This window comes from Chiloscyllium plagiosum, unplaced genomic scaffold (genome assembly GCF_037043375.1).
Source record: "Chiloscyllium plagiosum isolate Xiang-an unplaced genomic scaffold, Cpla_swu_hap1 HiC_scaffold_43, whole genome shotgun sequence".
NCBI lineage: Eukaryota > Metazoa > Chordata > Chondrichthyes > Orectolobiformes > Hemiscylliidae > Chiloscyllium > Chiloscyllium plagiosum.
Genome location: NW_028270181.1, coordinates 9,438,552 through 9,461,398, shown reverse-complemented (window position 1 = coordinate 9,461,398; position 22,847 = coordinate 9,438,552). Strand labels below are relative to the sequence as shown.

The window sequence follows — 22,847 nt, the reverse complement described above, 5'->3', positions numbered from 1 at the left end:
GTTGTGATCCAGTAAGCTTGTCAGCACACCATCTGTGTCAGGGCTTTGCTACTTGACCTCTCGCTGGGTGCAACTTCCACCGTTTTGGGCGTCATCTCATTCACTCTGGCCCCTGTGTTCTTGGCAATCTATCACACGAAGGGAGACTGTGTGTAAGTTGTACTGAATGTCGGTGTAGGTGGGCATCACTCAACAGTGAACGGCACTTGAGTGCAGCCTGAGGACATAGACATAGACACATAGCAGGAGCAGGCCATTCCACCCTTTGAGTCTGTTTCGCCGTTCAGTAAGATCATGGCTGATCTACCATCACCCTGTGCAATTCCTACTTCGTTGACACTGATCTCTGTCTCGAATATACTCAATGACTGAGTTTCCACAGCCCTTGGGGTTAAAGAATTCCAAAGATTCACTGAGCGAAGGAAGCCCTCCACATCCAGTTTCCAATCTGCCTGAACCTTATTCTGAGAAAGTGGACCCTGGTTCCTTTTCAGCATTGGCTGAGATGTTAAACTGCGTCCCCTGCTTGGCTGAAGGCAAACCTTGTTGAAGGAGAGCAGGGAGGTTCTCCCTGCCTCACTGGTCAGCATTAATCCCTCATCCATAATCACAAAGAAAAGTTAATCTGGCCTTCCTCATGATGTTGGTGGGATCTTGCTGTGCACAAGTTGACTGCTGTGCATGTAAACTTATAATAGGGCCTCACTGTTCAAAATAGTTCCCTGGCCGTGGGGTGCTTTGGGATGTCCTGACGTTATGAAAGGTGCCATATGATTGAAAGTTATTTATTTATTAACATGTTGGACATTTGATGTATCCAACCCACTGGTTCTTGAAATTGTAACTGGGTGAAGTGTGTTTCCCGGTGCTAGTGTCTCTCACTTGAGCATAACTACCAAAATATTAAAAGCTCTTTCAGGCTCAAGGAGATTTCTTCTCGAATGGCTGTGATATCTGCTGCACTGTTGAACTAAGACCCCTGCTATCGCATTGTTCTTTACGTCATAAACCCTCCCCGTTGCTTCAGTCATCCATTGAGAGTCACAGTATCTCACATTTATTGAATTACTTTCACAGCTCCATTCTATAATTTACGGGTCTGGAATTTTAATAAACCAGAGAGGGTTTTTTTTTGAGTGTCCGGCCTACTAGGTCATTCTGAAGCCTGTGTTGCCAAGGTGACTGACAGCTGCAATTGGTGGATGGTGAACAGGAGAATATTAATGGAGAAACATAAATTTATTGCTGAATAATAAATATTTCTGAAATACTTGTCAGTTGATTGCTCATTCATCAATAAATTATTCAGCTTCTTGTGCTGCTCTTGGCGTCTGGGAAAAGTATTAATAGCATTTCAGACTGCTATCCACATTCACATAAAAGATGGTTTGTAGCATTATACAACCCACAGGGAGTCTATTTGGCCCATTGTTATTGTGCTGGCTGTTTGAAAGAGCCTCCCAGTGAGCTTCACTTCCCTGCTCTTGCCCTGTAACCTTGCAAAATTTTCCCTCTTCAGATAACCTTGCAAAATTTTCCCTCTTCAAATATTTATCCAGTTATTTTCTTAGGAAGTCAGGGTGGCTCCATGGTTAGCACTGCTGCCTCACAGCGCCAGGGTCTCAGGTTTGATTCCACCCTCAGGAGACTATCTGAGTGGAGTTTGTACGTTCTCACCGTGTCTGCATGGGTTTCCTCCTGGTGCTCCAGTTTCTTCCTGCAGGTTAGCTGAATTGGCCCTGTTAAATTGTCCATAGTGTCCAGGGATGTGGAGGCTGGGTGGGTTAGCCATGGGAAATCAACGAGGTAAAAACAATGACTGCAGATGCTGGAAACCAGATTCTGGATTAGTGGTGCTGGAAGAGCACAGCAATTCAGGCAGCATCCGAGGACAGGCAAAATCCAAGGACAGGCAAAATCAACGTTTCGGGCAAAAGCCCTTCATCAGGAATAAAGGCAGAGAGCCTGAAGCGTGGAGAGATAAGCTAGAGGAGGGTGGGGGTGGGGAGAAAGTAGCATAGAGTACAATAGGTCAGTGGGGGAGGGGATGAAGGTGATAGGTCAGGGAGGAGAGGGTGGAGTGGATAAGTGGAAAAGGAGCTGGGCAGGTCGGACAAGTCCGGACAAGACAAGGGGACAGTGTTGAGCTGGAGGTTAGAAACTAGGATGAGGTGGGGGAAGGGGAAATGAGGAAGCTGTTGAAATCCACATTGATGCTCTGGGGTTGAAGTATTCCGAGGCGGAAGATGAGGTGTTCTTCTTCCATGCGTCTGGTGGTGAGGGAGCAGCGGTGGAGGAGGCCCAGCACCTCCATATCCTCGGCAGAGTGGGAGGGGGAGTTGAAATGTTGGGCCACAGGGCGGTGTGGTTGATTGGTGCGGGTGTCTCAGAGATGTTCCCTAAAGCACTCTGCTAGGAGGCGCCCAGTCTCCCCGATGTAGAGGAGACCGCATCGGGAGCAACGAATACAATAATTGATATTAGTGGATGTGCAGGTAAAACTTTTGATGGATGTGGAAGGCTCCTTTAGGGCCTTGGATGGAGGTGAGGGAGGAGGTGTGGGCACAGGTTTTACAGTTCCTGCGGTGGCAGGGGAAAGTGCCAGGATGGGAGGGTGGATCGTAGGGGGGCGTGGACCTGACCAGGTAGTCACGGAGGGAACGGTCTTTGCGGAAGGCGGAGAGGGGTGGGGAGGGAAATATATCCCTGGTGGTGGGGTCTGTTTGGAGGTGGCGGAAATGTCGGCGGATGATTTGGTTTATGCGAAGGTTGGTAGGGTGGAAGGTGAGCACCAGGGGCGTTCTGTCCTTGTTGCGGTTGGAGGGGTTGGGTCTGAGGGCGGAGTTGCGGGATGTGGACGAGATGCGTTGGAGGGCATCTTTAACCACATAGGAAGGGAAATTGCGGTCTCTAAAGAAGGAGGCCATCTGGTGTGTTCTACGGTGGAACTGGTCCTCCTGGGAGCAGATACGGCGGAGGCGGAGGAATTGGGAATACGGGATGGCATTTTTGCAAGAGATAGGGTGGGAAGAGGTGTAATCCAGGTAGCTGTGGGAGTCGGTGGGTTTGTAGAAAATGTCAGTGTGTGTCTGGATGGGATGCTGTTTGGAAGGTCAGTGTGGACTTGATAGGCTGAATGGCCTGCTTCCACACTGGAGGGATTCAATGAAATCACTATTGAATCTACTTTTCTCACCCCTTCAGGTAGCATGTTCCAGGTTTCTGCGTGTTTTTAAAAATAAATCTTATTTCCCATCCAGTGCTTCCATTTCTTTCACCCTGAAATTGTGTCCTTGAGCCTCCAGTCTATCTGCTTTGTCAGAGCTCCGTGTAATTTTGATCAGCGTTCCTAAATCAGCACCTTAGCCTTCTCCACTCCAGGGAGACCAGCCCCAACTTTGCTTCCCTTCACGGAACTGACCAAAAAAAAGAGCATGATGCTGCGAAAATAAAATTAGCCAATGTTGGCAGCACTCAGCTTCTAGGCTGCATCTGTCGAGATCGAGAGAAAGTTAACATTTGAGGTTAAATCCCCTCTGATGGTACAGTTAAGTAACTCTTTTACATAATTCCCAAAGCAGATGTGTCTCGTCGCAATCAATAGACCATGTGTTAGGCATTAAGTAAACACTCTTATAACCTCTGGGAGATGGAAGGCACAGATTGTCATTATTTTATATAGAGATTATAATTAGCAACACACCTAACTGGAAATAGTCAGGAGTCTCCGGGGCAGTGTGTGGGCTGTGGCGGAGAGAAAGATGAGTGTATATGTAATGTAGTTTGTTTTTTCACTCAGGTTGTTTTGGAATGTAATCCGATTTTTCTGTTTTCTAACGCCTCTGGGCTTATTACAGTAAAATGTGAATCGTTGTCATCACTGAACTGTTTGAAGTCTGCGAGAACGTTAATTAACCCCTGGAGTACTGTTGATTAAGGGACCTGTTCCAATGGTACTCCACTATTTGGAGAAAGTGAGGACTGCAGATGCTGGGAAATCAAAGTCGAGAGTGTGGTGCTGGAAAAGTACAGCCGCTCAGGCAGCATCTGAGGAGCAGGAGAATCAACGTTCAGGCACAGGCCCTGCATCAGGCTTATTCCCAATGAAGGGTTTATGCCCGAAATGTTATTTTTCCTGCTCCTTGGATGCTGTCTGACCTGTGCTTTTCCAACACCATGCTCTCGACTACAACTATTTCCTTATCAAATGCTCGGATTAACCCTGAACTGCACCAATGATGAGACTAGTTCCAACTGTAAGCCTAAAGGTTGTGAGACATGTCGGAGTTGGTACCAGACTGACTCCTCAGATGGTAGGACTATCAGATGGAGAGAGACTGGATCACTTAGGACCATAAGAATGTAAGAAATAGGAGCAGGTCCTGTGACAGGTATCGTCCGTTATCCGAAAGTAGAGTGTTTCTATGAAACCTTTCGTAAGCTGAGATGACGAAAAGCGAAATAGCATTAATTTATATGGGAAAAATTTTGCCTTTCTTCGTAAAAGTGAAAATCCTCTTCAGATTTCTTTCGGTTAGTGAAAACCGGTGCTAATGTAGGTCTTTTGCAAAAGTGGTGGCGTAAAATGAACGTTCAAAAAATGGGGATACCTGTCTAGGAAAGATGTTGTGAAACTTGAAAGGTTTCAGAAAAGATTTACAAGGATGTTGCCAGGTTAGGAGGGTTTGAGCTGTAGGGAGAGGCTGAATAGGCTGTGGCTGTTTTCCCTGGAGTGTCGGAGACTGAGTGGTGATCTTATAGAGATTTATAAAATCATGAGGGGCACAGATAGGATGAATAGTCAAGATCTTTTCCCCAGGGTAAGGGAATCCAAAACTGGAGGGCAAAGATTTAGGGTGAGAGGGGAAAAATATAAAACAGACCCGAGGAGCAACATCTTCAGCAGAGGGTGGTACGTGTATGGAATGAATTGCCAGAGGAAGTGGTGGAGGCTGGTACCATTACAACGTTTAAAAGGCATCTGGATGGGTGTATGAAAAGGAAGGGTTTAGAAGAATATGGGCACATGGGATTAGATTAATTTAGGATATCTGGTCGGCATGGAAGAGTTGGACTGAAGGGTCTCTTTCTGTGCTGCAAATTTCTTTAACTCTAGGTCGGCCATCTGGCCACTCGAACCTGCTGTGCCATCAATAAGATCACGACTGATCTTTTCACAGACTCAGGTCTTCCCCGCCATAACCATTAATTCCTTTACTGTTCAAAAATCGATCTTTGCCTTAAAAACATTCAATGAGGTAACCTCAACTGCTACACAGGGTGGGGAATTTCACAGATTCACAACCCTTTGGATGAAGACATTCCTTCTCAACTCAGTCCTAAATCTGCTCCTCCTATATTGAGGCTGTGCCCCCCCCAGTTCTAAATTTCACCCATCAGTGGATTCAAACCTCTGCTTCTACCTTATCTATCCCATTCATAATTTTATATGTTTCTATATGATTTCCCCTCCTTCTTCTAAATTCCAATGAGTACAGCCTCTGAAGACTATATTGTCTGGAGGAGAAAGAATAGGGGTGTGGAGATCTCCAAAAAAGCTATAGCATTTTAACAGGACTAGTCCGTGTAAATGCGGGAAGTATATTTGTGACGATGGAGGAGTCCAGAACCAGGAGTCATAGCTTAAGGGTAGGTGATTAAAGACAGAGATGATGGAGAAATTGCTTCATCCAGAGAGCGGAGAGCCTGTGGATCTCTCTGCCACAGAAAGTGATTGAAGCTGAAATGTTTTATAGAACGAGGTACACTTCACCTGAGAAAGGAGCAGCGCTCAGAAAGCTCATGATATTAAATAAACCTGTTGGACTATAACCTGGTGTCGTGTGACTTCTGACCTCAAGAAAGAGGTAAATAAAGTCCTGGATATGAAAGGGAATCAAAGGGTGTGGAGAGAAAGCAGGACCAGGGTATTGAGTTGGTTGATCGGTAATGATCATATTGAATGGTGAAGCAGGCTTGAAAGGCTGAATGGCCTACTGCTGCTATGTCCTATGTTTTTATGTAGCTTGCTTGTGAGTCAGAGTCATTGGGCTCAAAGCCCACTCCAGAGACATGAGTATCTGAACTGATGGGCCAATGCAGTACTGAGGGAGCGCTGTATTGTCTGAGGTACATTTTGTTTTTGAGGGGTTATCGTGACAATAAGTATACTTTTAAAAGCTTGCTTTTGTTACTAACCTACTTTTCTACTCAGCCTGTTCAGAGATATTCTTACACACCCCTGGAGCAGATGGGATTTGAACCCAGGTCTCTTGGTTCTGAGGAAGGGACACTACCACTGTGCCATGTGCCCCAGTTCCTACATTTCTTTATGCTGTCTCCCTGCTCTATTTAAATATCAATGATAGATCATAAACCACTGATGAAGGGGCATTTGTATTGGTTATCTCGGTAGTTTGTTGTATTGGATTCTTGTGGCAATAAATAAACTTTTTCATGAACTTCTTGTTTTTGAATGTGACATTAAGATAGACTCTGATTCATGTGGTGGATGCAGTAACACTTTTGAATGAAGAGGAGGGTATTTATTCCCAATATCCTGCTCAATAACAGACCCTTGACTAACATTAAGAAGATAAGAATTAGGAGCAGGAGTAGGCCATCTGGCCCTTCGAGCCTGCTCCACCATTTTATAAGATTATGGCTGATCTTTTTGTGGCCTCAGCTCCATTTATCTGCCCTCTTATCATAACCCTTAAATCCTTTAGTGTTCAAAACATTTTCTTAGTTTTAACAACATTCAATGAGGAAGCCTTACCTACTTCACTGAGCAGGGAATTCCATAGATTCACAACCCTCTGGATGAACACTTTCCTTCCCAATTCAGTCCTAAATCTGCTTCCCCTAATTTTGAGGCTATACCCTCTTGTCCTGGTTTCACACATCAGTGGAAACAACCTCTCTACTTCTATCTTATCTATTCCCTTCATAATTTTAAATGTTTCTATAAGATCCCCCCCCCCCCCCCACCCCTTCTACATTCCGCTGGCAGGTGAGATATGTGCCATGGAGGGATGCAATAAACCAATGTGGGCATTCAGTGGGTCCCCTCGTTCAAAGTCATTGACTGCTCTTGCTGCCAACTTGCTGGTGTCACCCCATTCCACTTACCCCTGCCTGGATCCCTTGTCAATCCAAGACCTCTGGTCTCTGGGTGTCATAATGCCAGGTGCCAGTGTGTCTTCAGTGGTGCTGCCAAGTACTGAAGAGTTGCCAATCTCTGATAGGCGAGACCACAGCCCCTGGCCCAGGTGAAGACCCAATCTTAACCAGTCAAGTGTCTGAGCTGTCCAAATGCACCAAGCGCTGGAATATATGCAGTTTGGGCTGACACTACACAAGTGTCAGGAAATTACCATCTTGAACAAGAGAGAATCTAACCATTGCCCTTGGCATTGAATGATGTCATCATTGCAGACCCACCCCTCCCCATACCAACATCCAGCGAACTACCATTTACCATTGACCAGAAACTGAAATTGACTCGCCAGATAAATACAGTGGTTATAGAGCCAGTCAGAGGCTAAGAATCTTGCAGCGAGTAACTCCCCAAAACCTGTCCACCATCTACAAGGCACAAGTCAGGAGTGTAGTGAAATTCTCTCCACTTGTCTGGATGAGGTACAGATTCAGTAACTCTCTAGCAACTTGACACCATCCAGGATAAAGCAACCTGCTTGATTGGTATCACATCCATTTTCTCCACTACCATGGAAGGTCAGTAGCAGCAGTGTGTACCATCCCCAAGATGCACTGCAGAAATTCATCAAAGGTCTTTAGGCAACACCTTCCAAACCCAAGAACATTCCCATTTAGAAGGACAAGGACAGCAGATAAATGAGAACACTACCCCTTGCAAGTTCCCCTTCAAGCCAATCACCATCCTGACTTGGAAATACATGGCTGTTCCTTCAGTGTGGCTTGGTCAAAACTCTGGAGCTCCCTCCTCCGTGGCACAATGTCATCAAATAGCCCACCACCATCTTCAGGATACCTAAGGATGGGCAATAAATGTTGGCTTAACCAGTGATGCGCTCACACACTGTGAATGTGAAATAAAATGTCTCAGGTTGTTTTGAAAGCAAAAAAGGGATGTGGAGTGTCTGTGGAGAGAGAAAGGGAGTTAGCATTCCAAGTCAATGGCCATTCATCAGAATTAAGCTTTTGGGAAGTTGCAGGGATGCAGCAAAGAGATGGGGAGAATAAATTCTGTGACAGGCTGGAGGTCAGGAAAGATTAAGCAACAAAAGATTTCATGATGCGATCTGTTCTGACAATCTTGACAGTCAGATAGACGAGAGCGACTGAATGGCCACATCCTGTCTCCATACAACATTAGAACCGCAGGGAGATGAGCAGAACTGAAGCTTGCAGAATATTTTTAACACTGTGAAACAATGAGGTTGGTATAACAGTGCCACTGATGCCTGAATATCAGAATCGCTGTTATATTAGGATTTATCTCCAGTCTTGTGATGTGGGAGCTGAAAAGGTTCCAATGACTGAATTCAGGGAATGAGAATTTGGTCCAGCTGCAAATAGCCTTAGGATTAAAACAGAGCAACTTAATTATAGTGACAAGCAGTGCATGGCACCAAAAATGAATTAGCTCTCAAGGTGTTCAAAGAAACAGACTGAAAAATGAAATGGCAGCAGAACACAGTGACATATAGTACGATTAGAAGCATTATTGGAGTAAGAGAAAGTGTCATTGGTGTCAAGGCTTGTATGAATGCTGTGCAACACTGTAAAATGTTCGATAAAGCCGTAAGAAATAGGAACATGAATAGGCTATTCAGCCCCTTGAGCATGCTTACCCATTCATGGCTGATCCGATCTTCTTCCTGCCCATTCCCTGTAACCCTTCATTCTTTGACTGATCAAGAATCTATCTCAGCCTGAAATATACACAAGGACTCTGTCCCCACAGCTATCTATGGCAGAGTTCCAAAGACCCTCAAACCTCTGAAAGAAGAAATTCCTCCTCATCTTCGTCTTAAATTGGCATCCCTTTATTTTGAGACCGTGTCCTCTAGTCCTAGACTCTCTCATGAGGGGAAACATCCTCTCAGCCTCTACCCTGTCAAGCCCCTCAAGAATCCTATATGGTTCAATGAAATCATTTTTCATTCTTGTAAATCCCAGTGAGTAGAATCCCAATCTGTTTAGCCTGTACTCACTAGACAATCATTCCATACTGGGGATTACCTGAGTGAATCTTCTGTGAATTCTCTCCAATAAAATGGTATGTTTCCTTAGATAAGGGAACCAAAACTGCTGTCAGTACTCTAGCTATGGTCTCACCAGCATCTTGTACGGTTACAGTAAGACTTCCCTACTCTTATACTCAAACTCCCTTGAAATAAGGACCAACATTCCATTACTTTTCCTGATTACCTGCTGCATCCGTGTACTAGCTTTCTGTGTTTTGGGCACAAGTAACCCCAAGTCCCTTTGTGTTGCAGCTTTCTGCGGTTTAAGTGCTACTGTGTTCTTCTGTTCTCCCTTCCAAAATGAACAACTTTGCATTTCCCCATCCGGGATTAACTCTGATCGTGGGAAGGAGAGGTTGAGAAGGCTGGACCTATACTTGATGGAGTTGAGAGGAATGAGAGGAGACCTTATTGAAATATATCAGAGTCTGAGGAAGCTTGACAGGATAGATGCTGAGAGGTTGGTTCTCCTTGTGGTAGAGTTTAGGACCAGAGGCCATAATCTTAAAAGCAAAAGGTTGTCCATTTAGAACAGGGATGAAGAGGAGTTCCGTCTCTCAGAGTGCAGGCTAAATCTGTGGAGTTGTTTACTGCAGGGGTATCTGGCTCATTAAGTATAAGACCATAAGACATAGGAGTGGAAGCAAGGCCATTTGGCCCATCAAGTCCACTCTGCCATTTAATCCCGGCTGATGGGTGTTTCAAGTATATTGAGGGCTGATAGATTCCTAATCAATAAGGGAATCAAGGGTTATGGGCATTGGGCAGGAAAGTGGATTTGAGGATTATCAGATCAGAGAAGATCATGGCAGAGAAGATTCAGTGGGCCAAATGGTCTAATTCTATTTCTTTGACTTTATGGCCTTTAGTATCCATTCACCATATAATCTGAAACAGATCCTTGCTGAGAATATTCGAAGTCAGCAATGACGTTGCACATTTGTGTGATGTTCTCTTTGTGTCAGGAAGGAGTCGGGGGACGATAATGAGTATTAATTCTGGGCTGTCTTGTTCAACAAAATAACATTTAATTGAAATCTATATTTGTATGATGCTGTAATCCCAAACCAGAGATTACACCCAATATTCTTAGCTCCACATTTTTGAACAATACCTTCTTCATTTGGCTAGCTTCCACTTCTCTGTGAACTTGTATTAATTAGAGGGGGAAAGTATGATATAATTATCAAAACCCAAATGTCAGGAAGTGGAGTTTTATGCAACAGTTAATTGGGAAGTTAATCAGCCATGAACTGGGAACAGTTGGAACTCTTGACAAAAGCTTTAGTAGAATGCTTAAATAGAAATGCGTAGCTTCGAAGGTTCAGAAAGCATAACTTTTCAATTAGTTTTTCCTATTTTAACAGCACACCCGTTAATTGCATTGATTTTTCATTCAGTCCCTGTGAGAATTCTCTTCATATATCTGTGATTATCTGCAGTGAAGCTGTGAAGTCTTTACATGATGCACAGTCTGACTTGGGGAGGAAAAAAGACAAAGTCTTTTTCTATAAAAAGTGAGTGAGTAATTATAGGGCTTGGCCCAGTGCCATTCATAAGGGCAGGGAGTCCGAGTCTTCAATGTCAAATTTGTCTTGACTCGTACTGGTCCTGTTTGGTGTTAAAATAATTAATGAGTCCACAGAAAGATCAGCCATGAATGGTGGAGCAGGCTCGATGGGCAGAATGGCCTACTCCTGCTCCCATTTCTTATAAGCCCACTAACTGACATCCAAAAATGGCAAAGTGAGAAAGGGTGTTGTTGTGTAATGTAACAGTTCTGAAAGGGTTAATATTGGAGACTGTATTAAAGGTCCACCCATACTATTGCTGTCATAGGGGCTGGCATGAGTGAACATTTTATTTCCACTGGTCTGCCAATCTTAACACTCACTAGTGGTTTACCTCTACCACTTTAAACCACATAGGCCCTTAGAACCACTCCGTGAAAGAGGATCTGAAGCAAAAACAGAAATAGCTGAAGAAACTCAGCAAGTCTGCAGTGAGAGAGGATGGTGGCAACAAGCTACCCCAAACCAAAGGTGGTAGTGGTTGGCATCATAACAGGGGAAGGGAGAAAATGAGAGAGAGAGACACATAAAAAATTAAAATCCAGAAGATGCCATGTAGAACAGTTGAGATGAGACACAGTTTTTGAGGGAGATCGCTGGTTTCCATTAGAGGGTGGTTTACTATGGAGATGATATTGATTCTGATTTCCATTGATGAATATTCATGGAGGGACACTGCCATACCTTTAGAAAAGCGTTTTGACCTCTAACTTACACCGCATCCCAATATGTAGGCCTTGAAATGACACACTATGGTGCTAGTCCAAATGAAGCACTGAGGGGTGTGTTAATCTGGAGATCGTTATTGGTCTAGCAATCGAGTGATGGCACTAATGAACCAGGGGCAAGAGTTTAAATCCCACAAGATCAGCTGGGAACTTTAAATTCAATTAATTACATGAAAATGTGGGCCTAAAATAAACTAAATTCTGTTATGGTGACCATGACACCTCAAGATTGTTAGAAAAGTAATCAAATTCACTAATGTCCTTAAGTGGTCTAGCCAATATGGGACTCCAGACCCTTAGCAATGTGGTCAATTCTTAATGACCCTCTGAAATGCCCAAGCATGTCACTCTTATTCAAGAAGGCAGCACACTGCCACCTCCCAGGGGCAATTATGGATGGGCTTGACTTGCCAGTGACGACCCCACCTTGTGAATGAATATAAAACACTTCAAGGGGCCACACTTTAGATCTCGTTGTTCTGGTGAACCACACAATGCAGCAAGATTGGTGCCCAGTGCCCCCTGTGCAGTCAAGTCATTGTGTGGTAAATAGAGCAATAGATGCTGAAGAGTGTCAATTCCTGGGAGTGACAACAATCTGTCCTGGTCCAACCACATTGACACTACAGTCAAGAAAGCACAGCAATACCTCCACTTCCTTGGGAAGCCAAAGAAATTCAGCATGTCCCTAAAGACTCTTATAAACTTTTATAGATGTGCCATAGAAAGTATCCAATCTGGATGAACCACAGTGTGGTATGGCAACTGTACTTCCCAAGACTGGAAGAAAGTACAGAGAGTGTGCCCGGTCTTTCACACAAACCAGCCTCCCATCCACTGACTTCATCTACAACTCCCACTGCATCAGGAAAACAACCAATATAATCAAAGACTCTTCCCATCCTGGGTATATTTTCTTCCATCCTCTTAATTTGGGCTGAAGGTATAGAAGTTTGTATACACATTCAAGCAGGTTCAAGAGCAGCTTCCTTGCTGCTGTTATCAGACTTTTGAATGGATCTCTTTAATTTAATTGTGATCTCTCTCTGCATCATCTGTAACACTATCCTGCACTCTCTGTTCTGTTACCCTGATGTATTTGTATAGTACGATCTGCCTGTAAGGCACGTAAGACAACACTTTTCACTGTACCTTGGTACACGTGACAGTAATAAATCAAATCACCATTCTCCTGTGACTCGTGGATGTACACTGGAAAGTGTGAGAGGCTGGAGCAGCATTATGGACCTCTCAAAATGAGCAAGGATGTAGCTTCAAATCCTTCTTCAATCCTAGAGCATGAAAATAAAGGCTTATCACCCCAGGGCAGATCTGAGGGTTTGTATCAGTTTAAATTGAGATCCCACTGGCTGCCCAGGTAGCAAAAGAAGAATCTCTGGTAACTATCTCTGAGTCACCATCAAATTATCATATTGCCGCTTGTGTAAATTGATTGCTCCATTTCCTACGTTATCACAATACCTGTATTTCAGAAAGATACTTAATTCACTGTAAAGCACTTTGAGAATTCAGTGATGATTAAAAGCATTATGCAAATGTAATTATTTTTGCTTGTAGGTTGGAATCTATTTCTGTGCTATTTGAGCCCAGATGTTAATATGTTAAGGATTTTCATGTACATTTGCCTGCACTGTTTCACAACTGTGATCCTTTTTAAGAATCTTGTAAAGCTGGGGTAGTTTAAGGGAACACTACCAACTTCAAACCGAAAATTATAAAGTCCTCAACATTGTGCTTGTCCAACTAAGCAACCCAGTCTATGGCTAGAGATTGGCGTGGAGAGCAAAAACATAATAGCAAATTCAGCAATAATACAACTGCAAATAAAAACCGAACAAACTGCAGATGCTGTAAATGAGGAACAAAAACAGAATTTGCTGGAAAAGCTCAGCAGGTCTGGCAGCACCTGTGAAGTAATGTTACAGATACTGCCAGACCTGCTGAGCTTTTCCAGCAACTTGTTTTTTTTTTTCCATCATACAATTGCTATTAATTGAGCCACAGAAGTTGTCACTTGTGCCTTGATGCTTTTGGTGAGTTTATTCTGAAGATTCGCTTTTTATTGTTTGGTTCTTCTGACAGTAATGAGGAAGAGCTGCGGAAATCCCTGTCCGAGCTGGTGGACGAGAGGACGGATCCCAGCCTGAAGGCGATGAATAGGATCAGCGGTGGGAGCAACCCCTTCCTGGATATTGTGCAAGATCCCAACGCGGCCACGTACAAGCATGGCTTCCTGGTGCGCAAGGTTCACGCGGATTCTGATGGGAAAAAAAGTAAGGATTGAAGATGCGATGACATTCACAATTTGTACATAGCTTGAGCACCATCCTAGTAACGGAAAGATTTTGCCTGGAGTGCAGTGTCTCAGTGTGAACATGTGGTTCACTGTTGACAGCAATGATACAATTAGAACAGAGCTGTCCAAAATATTAGCCAAGGTGCGGAAATCCCTGCCTGAGCCAACGCACGGGAAGACAGATCCCCGCCTGAAGGCGATGAATTGGATCAGCGGTGGGAGCAACCCCTTCCTGCCAGACTTGCTGGTCGCTGACTTCTCCCAGTGTTACTGTTGAGCAGTTGGGCTGTTCATGTTTCACTGAAAGACCACCCCTCTTTGCCTGGGCCACAATGAACCGCTGGCTAACTGGGGAATCCAACCTCGAGGCAGAACGGCAAGTTAGTCTGTGCTGTCCGATCCCTTGTCGGAATGGTTAAGTTCTGGCAGGCTGTCCAAGTTGACACACAGTAAGTCATTTGTGAAGTAGTGCCCTACAAAGTGACTTGGCCCTTTCTCTTGGATGACCCAACTATTCCTTACTATGTTCAATCTGCTCAGTGACAGTGTTTAATAAAAACACTGTTTCTTCACAGTGCTGGACAGCTTTGAGTTGGGAACTGTTCTGGGTTTTATCAGCACTTTGATCATTGCTGTCTCATTTTATTCAGATTGTTCGGAAACTGTTCCTAGTTAATGGTTATTACTGATGTGGCACTGGGACCTTTTGACCTCCACAAGTAAATGTGCCTACCCTTCAGACTCAGAGTCCCTACAGTGTGGAAAGAGGCCAATCAGCACATTGGGTCTGCACTGACCTCTGAACAGCATCCCATCCAGACCATCTCCCAGCCAGACCCACCCACTACCATCCCTTTAACTCTGCATTTCCCATGACTCATCCACCTGACCTGCACATCTTTGGACTGTGGGAGGAAACCCACGCAGACACACGGAAACTGTGCAAACTCCAGACAGGCAGTTGCCTGAGGCTGGAATTGAACCCGGGTCCCTGGTGCTGTGAGGCAGCAGTGCTAAACACTAAGCCACCGTGAGATTTTCCGAATTGCTTGGGAAATCCCTCTACTATTAACTTCACCTGGCAGAGTTGGTGATAGTTAGATGCTTAAGTTATTGGGGTGTTTGGTGATCTGAAAGAGGTCCTTTAAGACTTATGACCAGGTTTGATAGAGTAGATGTTTCCACTTGTTGGGGAAGACTAACACTTAGAGTAAGTATAAGGCAGTCACAATTAAATCCAGTGTGAAGATCAGGAGACTTTTTATTTTAACCAGAGGGCAATGAGAATGTGGAACTGTGTCACATGTGAGTTGGTCGAGGTGAACACTCGTGATTGGTTTACTGGGAAGATGTGTGAGGGAGTATGGGATAGTGCGTTTTGTTGAGGGGCTTTGTTGAAGATGGATGGGACCTGGCTCATGTGATATAGACTCGGACTGGTTGGACTGACTTCATACAGCTAGCATTCTGACAGTGATCCGATACTGTCAGGATTGTGGAAGGTTGTATATCAGAACCACAGGGAACAGAAGTAGGCCATCTAGCCACTCATGTCTATCCCACCATTCAGCAGGTTTATGGTTGATCGACCCGAGTCCTCAATTGCTATTTCAGCTCATCATAGCCATCTGATAGTTCCAAAATCTATTGTCCATCTCTTTAAATGCTTTCAGTGATTTAGTCTCCCCTCCTGTCTTGGGGTAAAGAATTCCAGACAATCAATACCCTTGAGGAGATGAAATCACTTTGCCTCTCAGTTTTAAACGTGTGTCCCCTTATTCTTTATCTATGTCCTTTTATGTTTAAGATCACCACACTATCGGAGACAGATTCTCAATATCTACTCTGTCAAGATCCCTCAGGGTCTTGGAATGTTTCAATCAGATCTCCCCTAAACCCTAATGTATAAAGGTCTAACCTGTTTGGCCATTCTTCAGCTCAGGAATCAGCAGAGGGAATCTCTTTTTGAACTGCTCTCCTGTTCTTTCTCAAAGATCAGGACCAAAACTCTACACTGTACTCCAGCTGAAGGCTCACTAATATCCTGTGGAGATGTAACACGATTTCCCTGTTTTTAAACTCCATCTTGCTGCACCTGCATGCTAACTTCCTGTTGGGCTCAAAAAAAAACTGCAGATGCTGGAATCCAAAGTAGGCTGGCTGGAGGCTGGAGGAACACAGCAGGTCGGGCAGCATCAGGAGGTGGAGAAGTCCAAGTTTCAGGTGTAACCCACATTGCAGCCCTGAAGAAGGGTTACCGCCGAAATATCGACCAACCCCCCCCCCCCCACCTCCTCATACTGCCCGCTTGCTGTGTTCTTCCAGCCTCCCGCCTGTCAACTTTCTCTTGGGATCATTCCAACTGATCTCCAGCAGTTTCCTACACCTTCCCTAGTCAGACTCCAGCTTGAACCGTATCCACTCTGCTGCTTGACTAACTGGATCTGTTTGCATTTCATGACAGGGAGTTCCACAACCCAGACTACGTGGCTGCTTTCTAACTCCTGAGCCGTCCTGACCGTCCTCCTGTATCTGTAATATTTTCTGTACGCTACGATGTTTCCAGTGTGGTTTATGAAATTAGGAGGGGCATAGATAAGGTGAATAGCCAAGGTCTTTTTCCTCGGGTGGCGAAGTCCAGAACTAGAGGGCATAGGTTTAAGGTGGGAGGGGAGAGTTTTAAAAGGGACCTGAGGGGGAACTTTTCCCACACAGAGAGTGGTTTATATGTGGAACAAATTTAGTTAAAGAAGGGTTATACCCGAAATGTTGACTTCTCCAGCTCCTGATCCTGGCTGGTTTGTTGATTTCTTCCAGCTTCCTGCTTGTCTTCCTTGTATGTAGAGTGAGTTGCCAGAGGAAGTGGTCGAGGCCATTTCAATTACAACATTTAAAAGACATTTGGACATATACATTGTTATGGGCCAAACGCAGGTAAATAACACTAGCTTAGTTTAGGAAACCTGGTCGGCACGGAGGAGTTGGACTGAAGGGTCTGTTTCCGTGCTGTGTTACTCTATGACTCTAAACCAACTCCTTGAAAGCCCCTCAAAGATGCAGCCTCAGCCCCCACCTCCAGTCCTCTGCTACTGTATCAGCCTCAAACCAACCACTTGGACAGAACGTGTGGTCATCCTCATCTCTTCACTCTTTGTCTCTCATTCATTTGTACTTGTGCCTCAGTGGAGTATCTGAGCCTGCTTTACTACGTAAAGGAATTATAGAAATGCAGCGTGGTTCATTCACTGCACTCGTCCAGGCACCATGGCTGGGTTAGTTTAGGTTCGGCAGCTCTTGGGGAATAGAGGTGGCCTTCCTCTCAGGGTCTGCCCATAACATCACAACAGGACTGCACAGTCATTCCAGACCGGACTGTACCACCACAGCACCTGGAGGACATATACTGTTAGAGGATGACACCCTTTTTGATGTAAGCATTTTCAGACTTGAGCTGCTTAGCTTTCATCCGACCTTGGTCCAATTCTTGAAAGAATGGACAGACATAAGGCACAGGAGAAGAATTAGGCCATTTGGCCCATCAAGCCTGCTCCACCATTCGAGCGTGGCTGTTAAGTTTCTCAGCCCGTTCTCCTGCCTTCCCATGACTCTGGATCCCCTCATTAATCAAAAACCTATCTTTGTCTTAAAGACACTCAGTGACTTTATCTCCTTAGCCCTCTGTAGCAATGAGTTCCCCAGGGTTCTCCTCAGGCTGGATAAATTCCTCCTTATCTCAGTTCTAAAGGGTTACCTTTCACTCTGAGGCTGTGACCTCGGGTCCTAGTATCTCCTACTCGTGGTAACATCTTCTCCATGTCCACTCTATCCAGTTCCCTCAGTATTCTGTACATTTCAATTAGATCCCCCCCCCCCCCCGCATCCTTATAAACTCCATCACATGCAGACCCAGAGTCCTCAATTGTTCCTCATTTGGTAAGCACTTCATCCCTGGGATCATTGTTGTAAACCTCCTTTGGACACTTTTCCAAAGTCAGCACATCCTTGGTTAGATATCGAGCCCAAAACTGCTCATGGTAAGCTGTTAAAGGTTCATGTTTTGGAAAGATTCTGTGAAGAACTGTCTGGAGTATGTGTCATCTGTCTGCATTTTCCCCCCACAGCTCCCCGAGGGAGAAGAGGCTGGAAAACCTTCTATGCTGTGTTAAAAGGAATGATCCTCTATTTACAAAAGGTTTGGTTGTTTTGTTTGCGCTTTGATGTTTTGGTTAAACGACGAATTGTAGTTGAACCACTCCACCCCCCCCCCGCCCACCCAACCAAGTGATGTAATAAAGCTCTACTCGCCTTGCTCCAGTCCCTATCTCACACTGTCTGGGGCTGAATTCGATCTGTTTTGTATCGCGTTGTTGTACTTGACACCAAAATGTGCTTCTGCGAATGTACCATAACTAAGACCTGACTCAGATAGTCTGCCCCCCCCCCAACTCGGATTATTTGCCCCCTGGCTTGGATTATCTGACCCCAACTCAGATTATCTGCCCCCGACTCAGAATATCTGCCCCGACTCAGGATATCTGCCCCCTTACTCGGAATATCTGCCCCCGACCCTGATTATCTGCCCCTGACTTGGGATATCTGTCCCCTGACTTGGATTATTTGCCTCCGACTCAGATTATTTGCCCCCTGGCTTGGATTATCTGCCCCCTGACGGGATATCTGCCCCCTGACCCTGATTATCTGCCCCCTGACCCTGATTATCTGCCCCCCTGACCCTGATTATCTGCCCCCCGACCCTGATTATCTGCCCCCCGACCCTGATTATCTGCCCCCGACCCTGATTATCTGCCCCCGACCCTGATTATCTGCCCCCGACCCTGATTATCTGCCCCCGACCCTGATTACCTGCTCCTGACCCTGATTATCTGCCCCCTGACTCTGATTATCTGCCCCTCCCGACTCAGGATATCTGTCCCCTGACTCGGATTATTTGCCCCCTGGCTTGGATTATCTGCCCCCTGACCCTGATTATCTGCCCCCTGACTCTGATTATATGCCCCCACGACTCAGGATATCTGTCCCCTGACTCGGATTATTTGCCCCCTGGCTTGGATTATCTGCCCCCTGACCCTGATTATCTGCCCCCTGACTCTGATTATCTGCCCCCCCCGACTCAGGATATCTGTCCCCTGACTCGGATTATTTGCCCCCTGGCTTGGGTTACCAGCTGCTGAAACCCGTATCCAGACCTCGTTGCCCCTTGATTTGATTGTGACGGAACACTCCCAGCCACGTGGTCCTGTGCCATTGTCTGTGATCCTGCACCAATCTGGTTACCCTGTGGGGCTCACTGATCTCACACTGTGTCTCAATCAAGCGTTAGTTTTTTTTCAATCCCATATTCCCCTTTATGTTTGTAATCTCACCCAACTCTCTCCTGGCCTTTTCAGTATCTCCATTTTAAATTATTCCACCATGCTGACCACATCGTCAATTGCTGTGGGACTAAATCCCCAACTAAATACCTTCAAGATACTCCCTACCTCTTTGACCAAGTTTTTATGGTCACTTATTCTGTGATCTCTTTACTAGACTTGATACCAGTGTACCTATCAATCACAGGAGAAAGTGAGGACTGCAGATGCTGGAGATCAGAGCTGAAAGCGTGTTGCTGGAAAAGCACAGCAGGTCAGGCAGCATCCAAGGAGCACAAGGGATGAACTCAGATTTCTCCAGTTTCCTCATTTCCCCTCCCCCCACCTTGTCTCAGTCGAACTCAGCACCACCTTCCTAACCTGCAATCTTCTTCCTGACCTCTTCCCCCCCCACCCCCTCTCCGGCCTATCACCCTCACCTTAACCTCCTTCCACCTATCGCATTTCCAACACCCCTCCTCCAAGTCCCTCCTCCCTACCTTTTATCTTAGCCTGCTGGGCACACTTTCCTCATTCCTGAAGAAGGGCTCATGCCCGAAACGTCGATCCCCCTGCTCCTTGGATGCTGCCTGACCTGCTGCGCTTTTCCAGCAACACGTTTTCAGCTTCCTATCAATTACAGTGTGATCTATTGCTTCATTACAGGCACAGTATAAGTGCATGTGGGAACCAGTGGTGGTGGGTGGTAATGTCATTGGACTAGTAACTGAGAAGCCCAGGCTGATGTTCTGGAGACATATGCGTTCAATTTCCATATTCACCAAAGATCTAAAATTCAAAAAGACAGTTTAGTGGCAACCATGCAGTGACCATTGTCAATTCATCCAGTTTACTAATGTCCTTCAGGGAAGGAAACTGCCAATCTTGCCTAGTCTGGCTTACATGTGACTCCAGACCCACAGCAATGTGGTTGACTCTTAACTGCCCTCTGAAAGAGCCTGGGAGTACACAGCAAACCAGGCAGCATCGGGACGTGGCGAAGTCAACGTTTCTAATGTAACCCTTCTTCAGACCCTGTAGAAGAGTTACACCTGAAACGTCACCTTCACCTCCTGATGCTGCCTGGCTTGCTGTGTTCTTCCAGCCTCCTGCTTGTCTACCTTGGATTCCAGTATCTGCAGTTTGTTTGGTCTCTAGCTGCCAAATTCAATTAGTGCTGTGATAGAGATGTACAGCACAGAAACAGACCCTTTGGTCCAACTCGTCCATCGACCAGATGTCCTAAATTAATCTAGTCCCATTTGCCAATATTTGGCTCATATCCCTCCAAAGCCTTCCTATTCATATACCCTTCCAGATGCCTTTTAAATGTTGTAATTGTACCAGCCTCCACCACTTCCTCTGGCAGTTCATTCCATACATGTACCACCTTCTGTGTGAAAAAGTTGCCCCTTAGATCCCTTTTAGATCTTTCCCCTCTCACCCTAAACCTATGCCCTCTAGTTCTGGACTCCTCCACCCCAGTGAAAAGACTTTGTCTATTTATCCTATCCATGCCCCTCATGATTTTATAAACCTCTATAAGGTCACCCCTCAGCCTCCGGCGCTCCAGGGAAAACAGCCCCAGCCTGTTCAGCTTCTCCCTATAACTCAAATCCTCCAACCCTAGCAACATCCTTGTAAATCTTTTCTGAACCCTTTCAAGTTTCACAACATCCGTCGTACAGGAGGGAGACCAGAATTGCACACAGTCTTCCAAAAGTGGCTTAACCAACGTTCCAGTCAGTGATGCCCACATCCTATGACTGAATTTTTTTTAAAGTTATGTTATTGCTGGCCCGAGACCAACAGTGAGGTACAGTTAGTCATAAGAAGTCTGAGCAATTCTCCCTCTTGCATTTTGCTGTGATTTAATCCTTTCCAGTCATTGGACATGGCTGAGATTGGGTATCCAAGGAGTGTGTTGGAGCGTGGGTGAACTGTGCCATGTTCTCCAAGGTATGTTCTTATTATGTGTCCCATTCCTAACTGGAAGGCTCAAGATGGAAGTGTACTCCTTTTAACACTTTGGTGGCCCTTCCTTCCATGTGGCAGATGTAGGTGTGGACTATCAACTGCAATTTTGCGTTCAAGTAGGTAAACCAGAGAGGTTCATCAGGAGTATTGGAGTCGATCATTTTGTTATTTGTGGATGGGGTTTTGAGGTCTGTGATTGGTTCTGGGTGAGCTCAATCACACGTTGGAAGAATTTTTAATTTGTACTCTGAGAATTCGGATCTGCCACAGTTTGTGTGGATGCGGCTGGTTTGCCAACAGACTTTGCAAAAGATCGAAACCAGGGATCTCCCGCTGTCAGGAATCTGGCACGAGGTGTCAAAAATATGCCGTTTTCCAAACTTCATCGGGGTTGAAGTAATGTTGTGGGAGGTGGAATGTGTGGGGCATCCCGATGGACCTGCGTGATTCCATGGGGTGGGGAGGGTTGCTGCTGAGGTCCCAGTGGATGGGGAGTCGTTTGTTTTCCTCAGTCTGCCAGGCTTCCCAAAGGGCTGTTGGATCATGGGAAATAGTGCAACTCCATGGGCAACAGAGTTGGCATTGACTGGAGATGAATAAACAGGAATATCGGGCACAGTAAAGTGCTTAGATTAAAATTGACCTTTGACACTCATTAATAGAAAGGGATAATTAGATGAATTCAAGGCTGATCGCAGCTGATCTGATTATGTTTTGAATTCCATGTTCTCATCCATCCCTGATAACCTTCGATTCTGTATCCAACAGAAACCTATGCACATCTTGCAAGCTAGACCTTGGAGTGTAGGAGCTGGGACATCATGTTGAGGTTGTACAGGACCTTAGTGAGGTCTCTGCTGGAGTACTGTGTGCAGTTCTGTTGTAAGAAGAGTATTATTAAACTGGAGAGGGTTCTGACAAGATTTACCAGGGTGTTGCCAGGAATGGAGGGTTTGAAATATAAAGATAGGCTGAATAAAACCGGGGCTTTTTTCACTGGAGCATAGGTGGTTGAGGGGTGACTTTATAGAGGTTTATAAAATCATTAGGGGCATAGATCAGGTGAATGACAAGGGTCTTTTCCCAAGGGTTGGGGAGTTCAAAACTAGGGGTCATATTTTTAAGGTGAGAGGAGAAAGATTTATAAAGGACATGAGGGCAACCTTTCAAGGAAGAGAGTGGTTTGTGTATGGAATGAACTGAGAGAGGAAATGATGGAAGCAGGTACAGTTACAACCTTTAAAAGACATTTGGATGAGTTCATGAACACAAAAGGCTGAAGGGATATGAGCCAATGCAGGCAGGTGGGACTCATTTAGTTTGGGACCATGGTCGACGTGGACTGGTTGGATCGAAGGTGCTGTAGGACTATGACTCTGCTGTAAAAATATTCAGTGGATCCCCTTTCCATCACTTTCTGAGGACAAGAGTTCCAAAGTTGCACAGCCCTCTGAGAGAATAAAAATCTCCTCATCCCTGTCCTAAAAGAATGACCACTGATTTGAAGATGTGGAGGTACCGGTTTTCGACTGAGGTGGAGAAAGTTAAAAATCTCACAACACCAGGTTATAGTCCAACAGGTTCATTTGAAAGTACAAGTGATTGGAGTACTACCTGACGAAGGAGCAGCCATCCAAAAGCTTATACTT

At 45.3% G+C, this 22,847-nt stretch overlaps 1 protein-coding gene across 9 annotated transcripts in view; it reads left to right on the top strand.

Moving 5' to 3' along the window:
* The window catches only part of LOC122541902 (PH and SEC7 domain-containing protein 1-like), a 210,720-nt gene that overhangs the window by 176,203 nt on the left and 11,670 nt on the right, over positions 1–22,847 (top strand). For all 9 annotated transcript variants that reach the window (XM_087982551.1, XM_087982553.1, XM_087982552.1 and 6 more), the window contains 2 exons: positions 13,636–13,826; positions 17,971–18,041. In XM_087982551.1, coding sequence (XP_087838677.1) covers positions 13,636–13,826; positions 17,971–18,041 — 262 coding nt within the window. The remainder of the gene's footprint in view (positions 1–13,635; positions 13,827–17,970; positions 18,042–22,847) is intronic.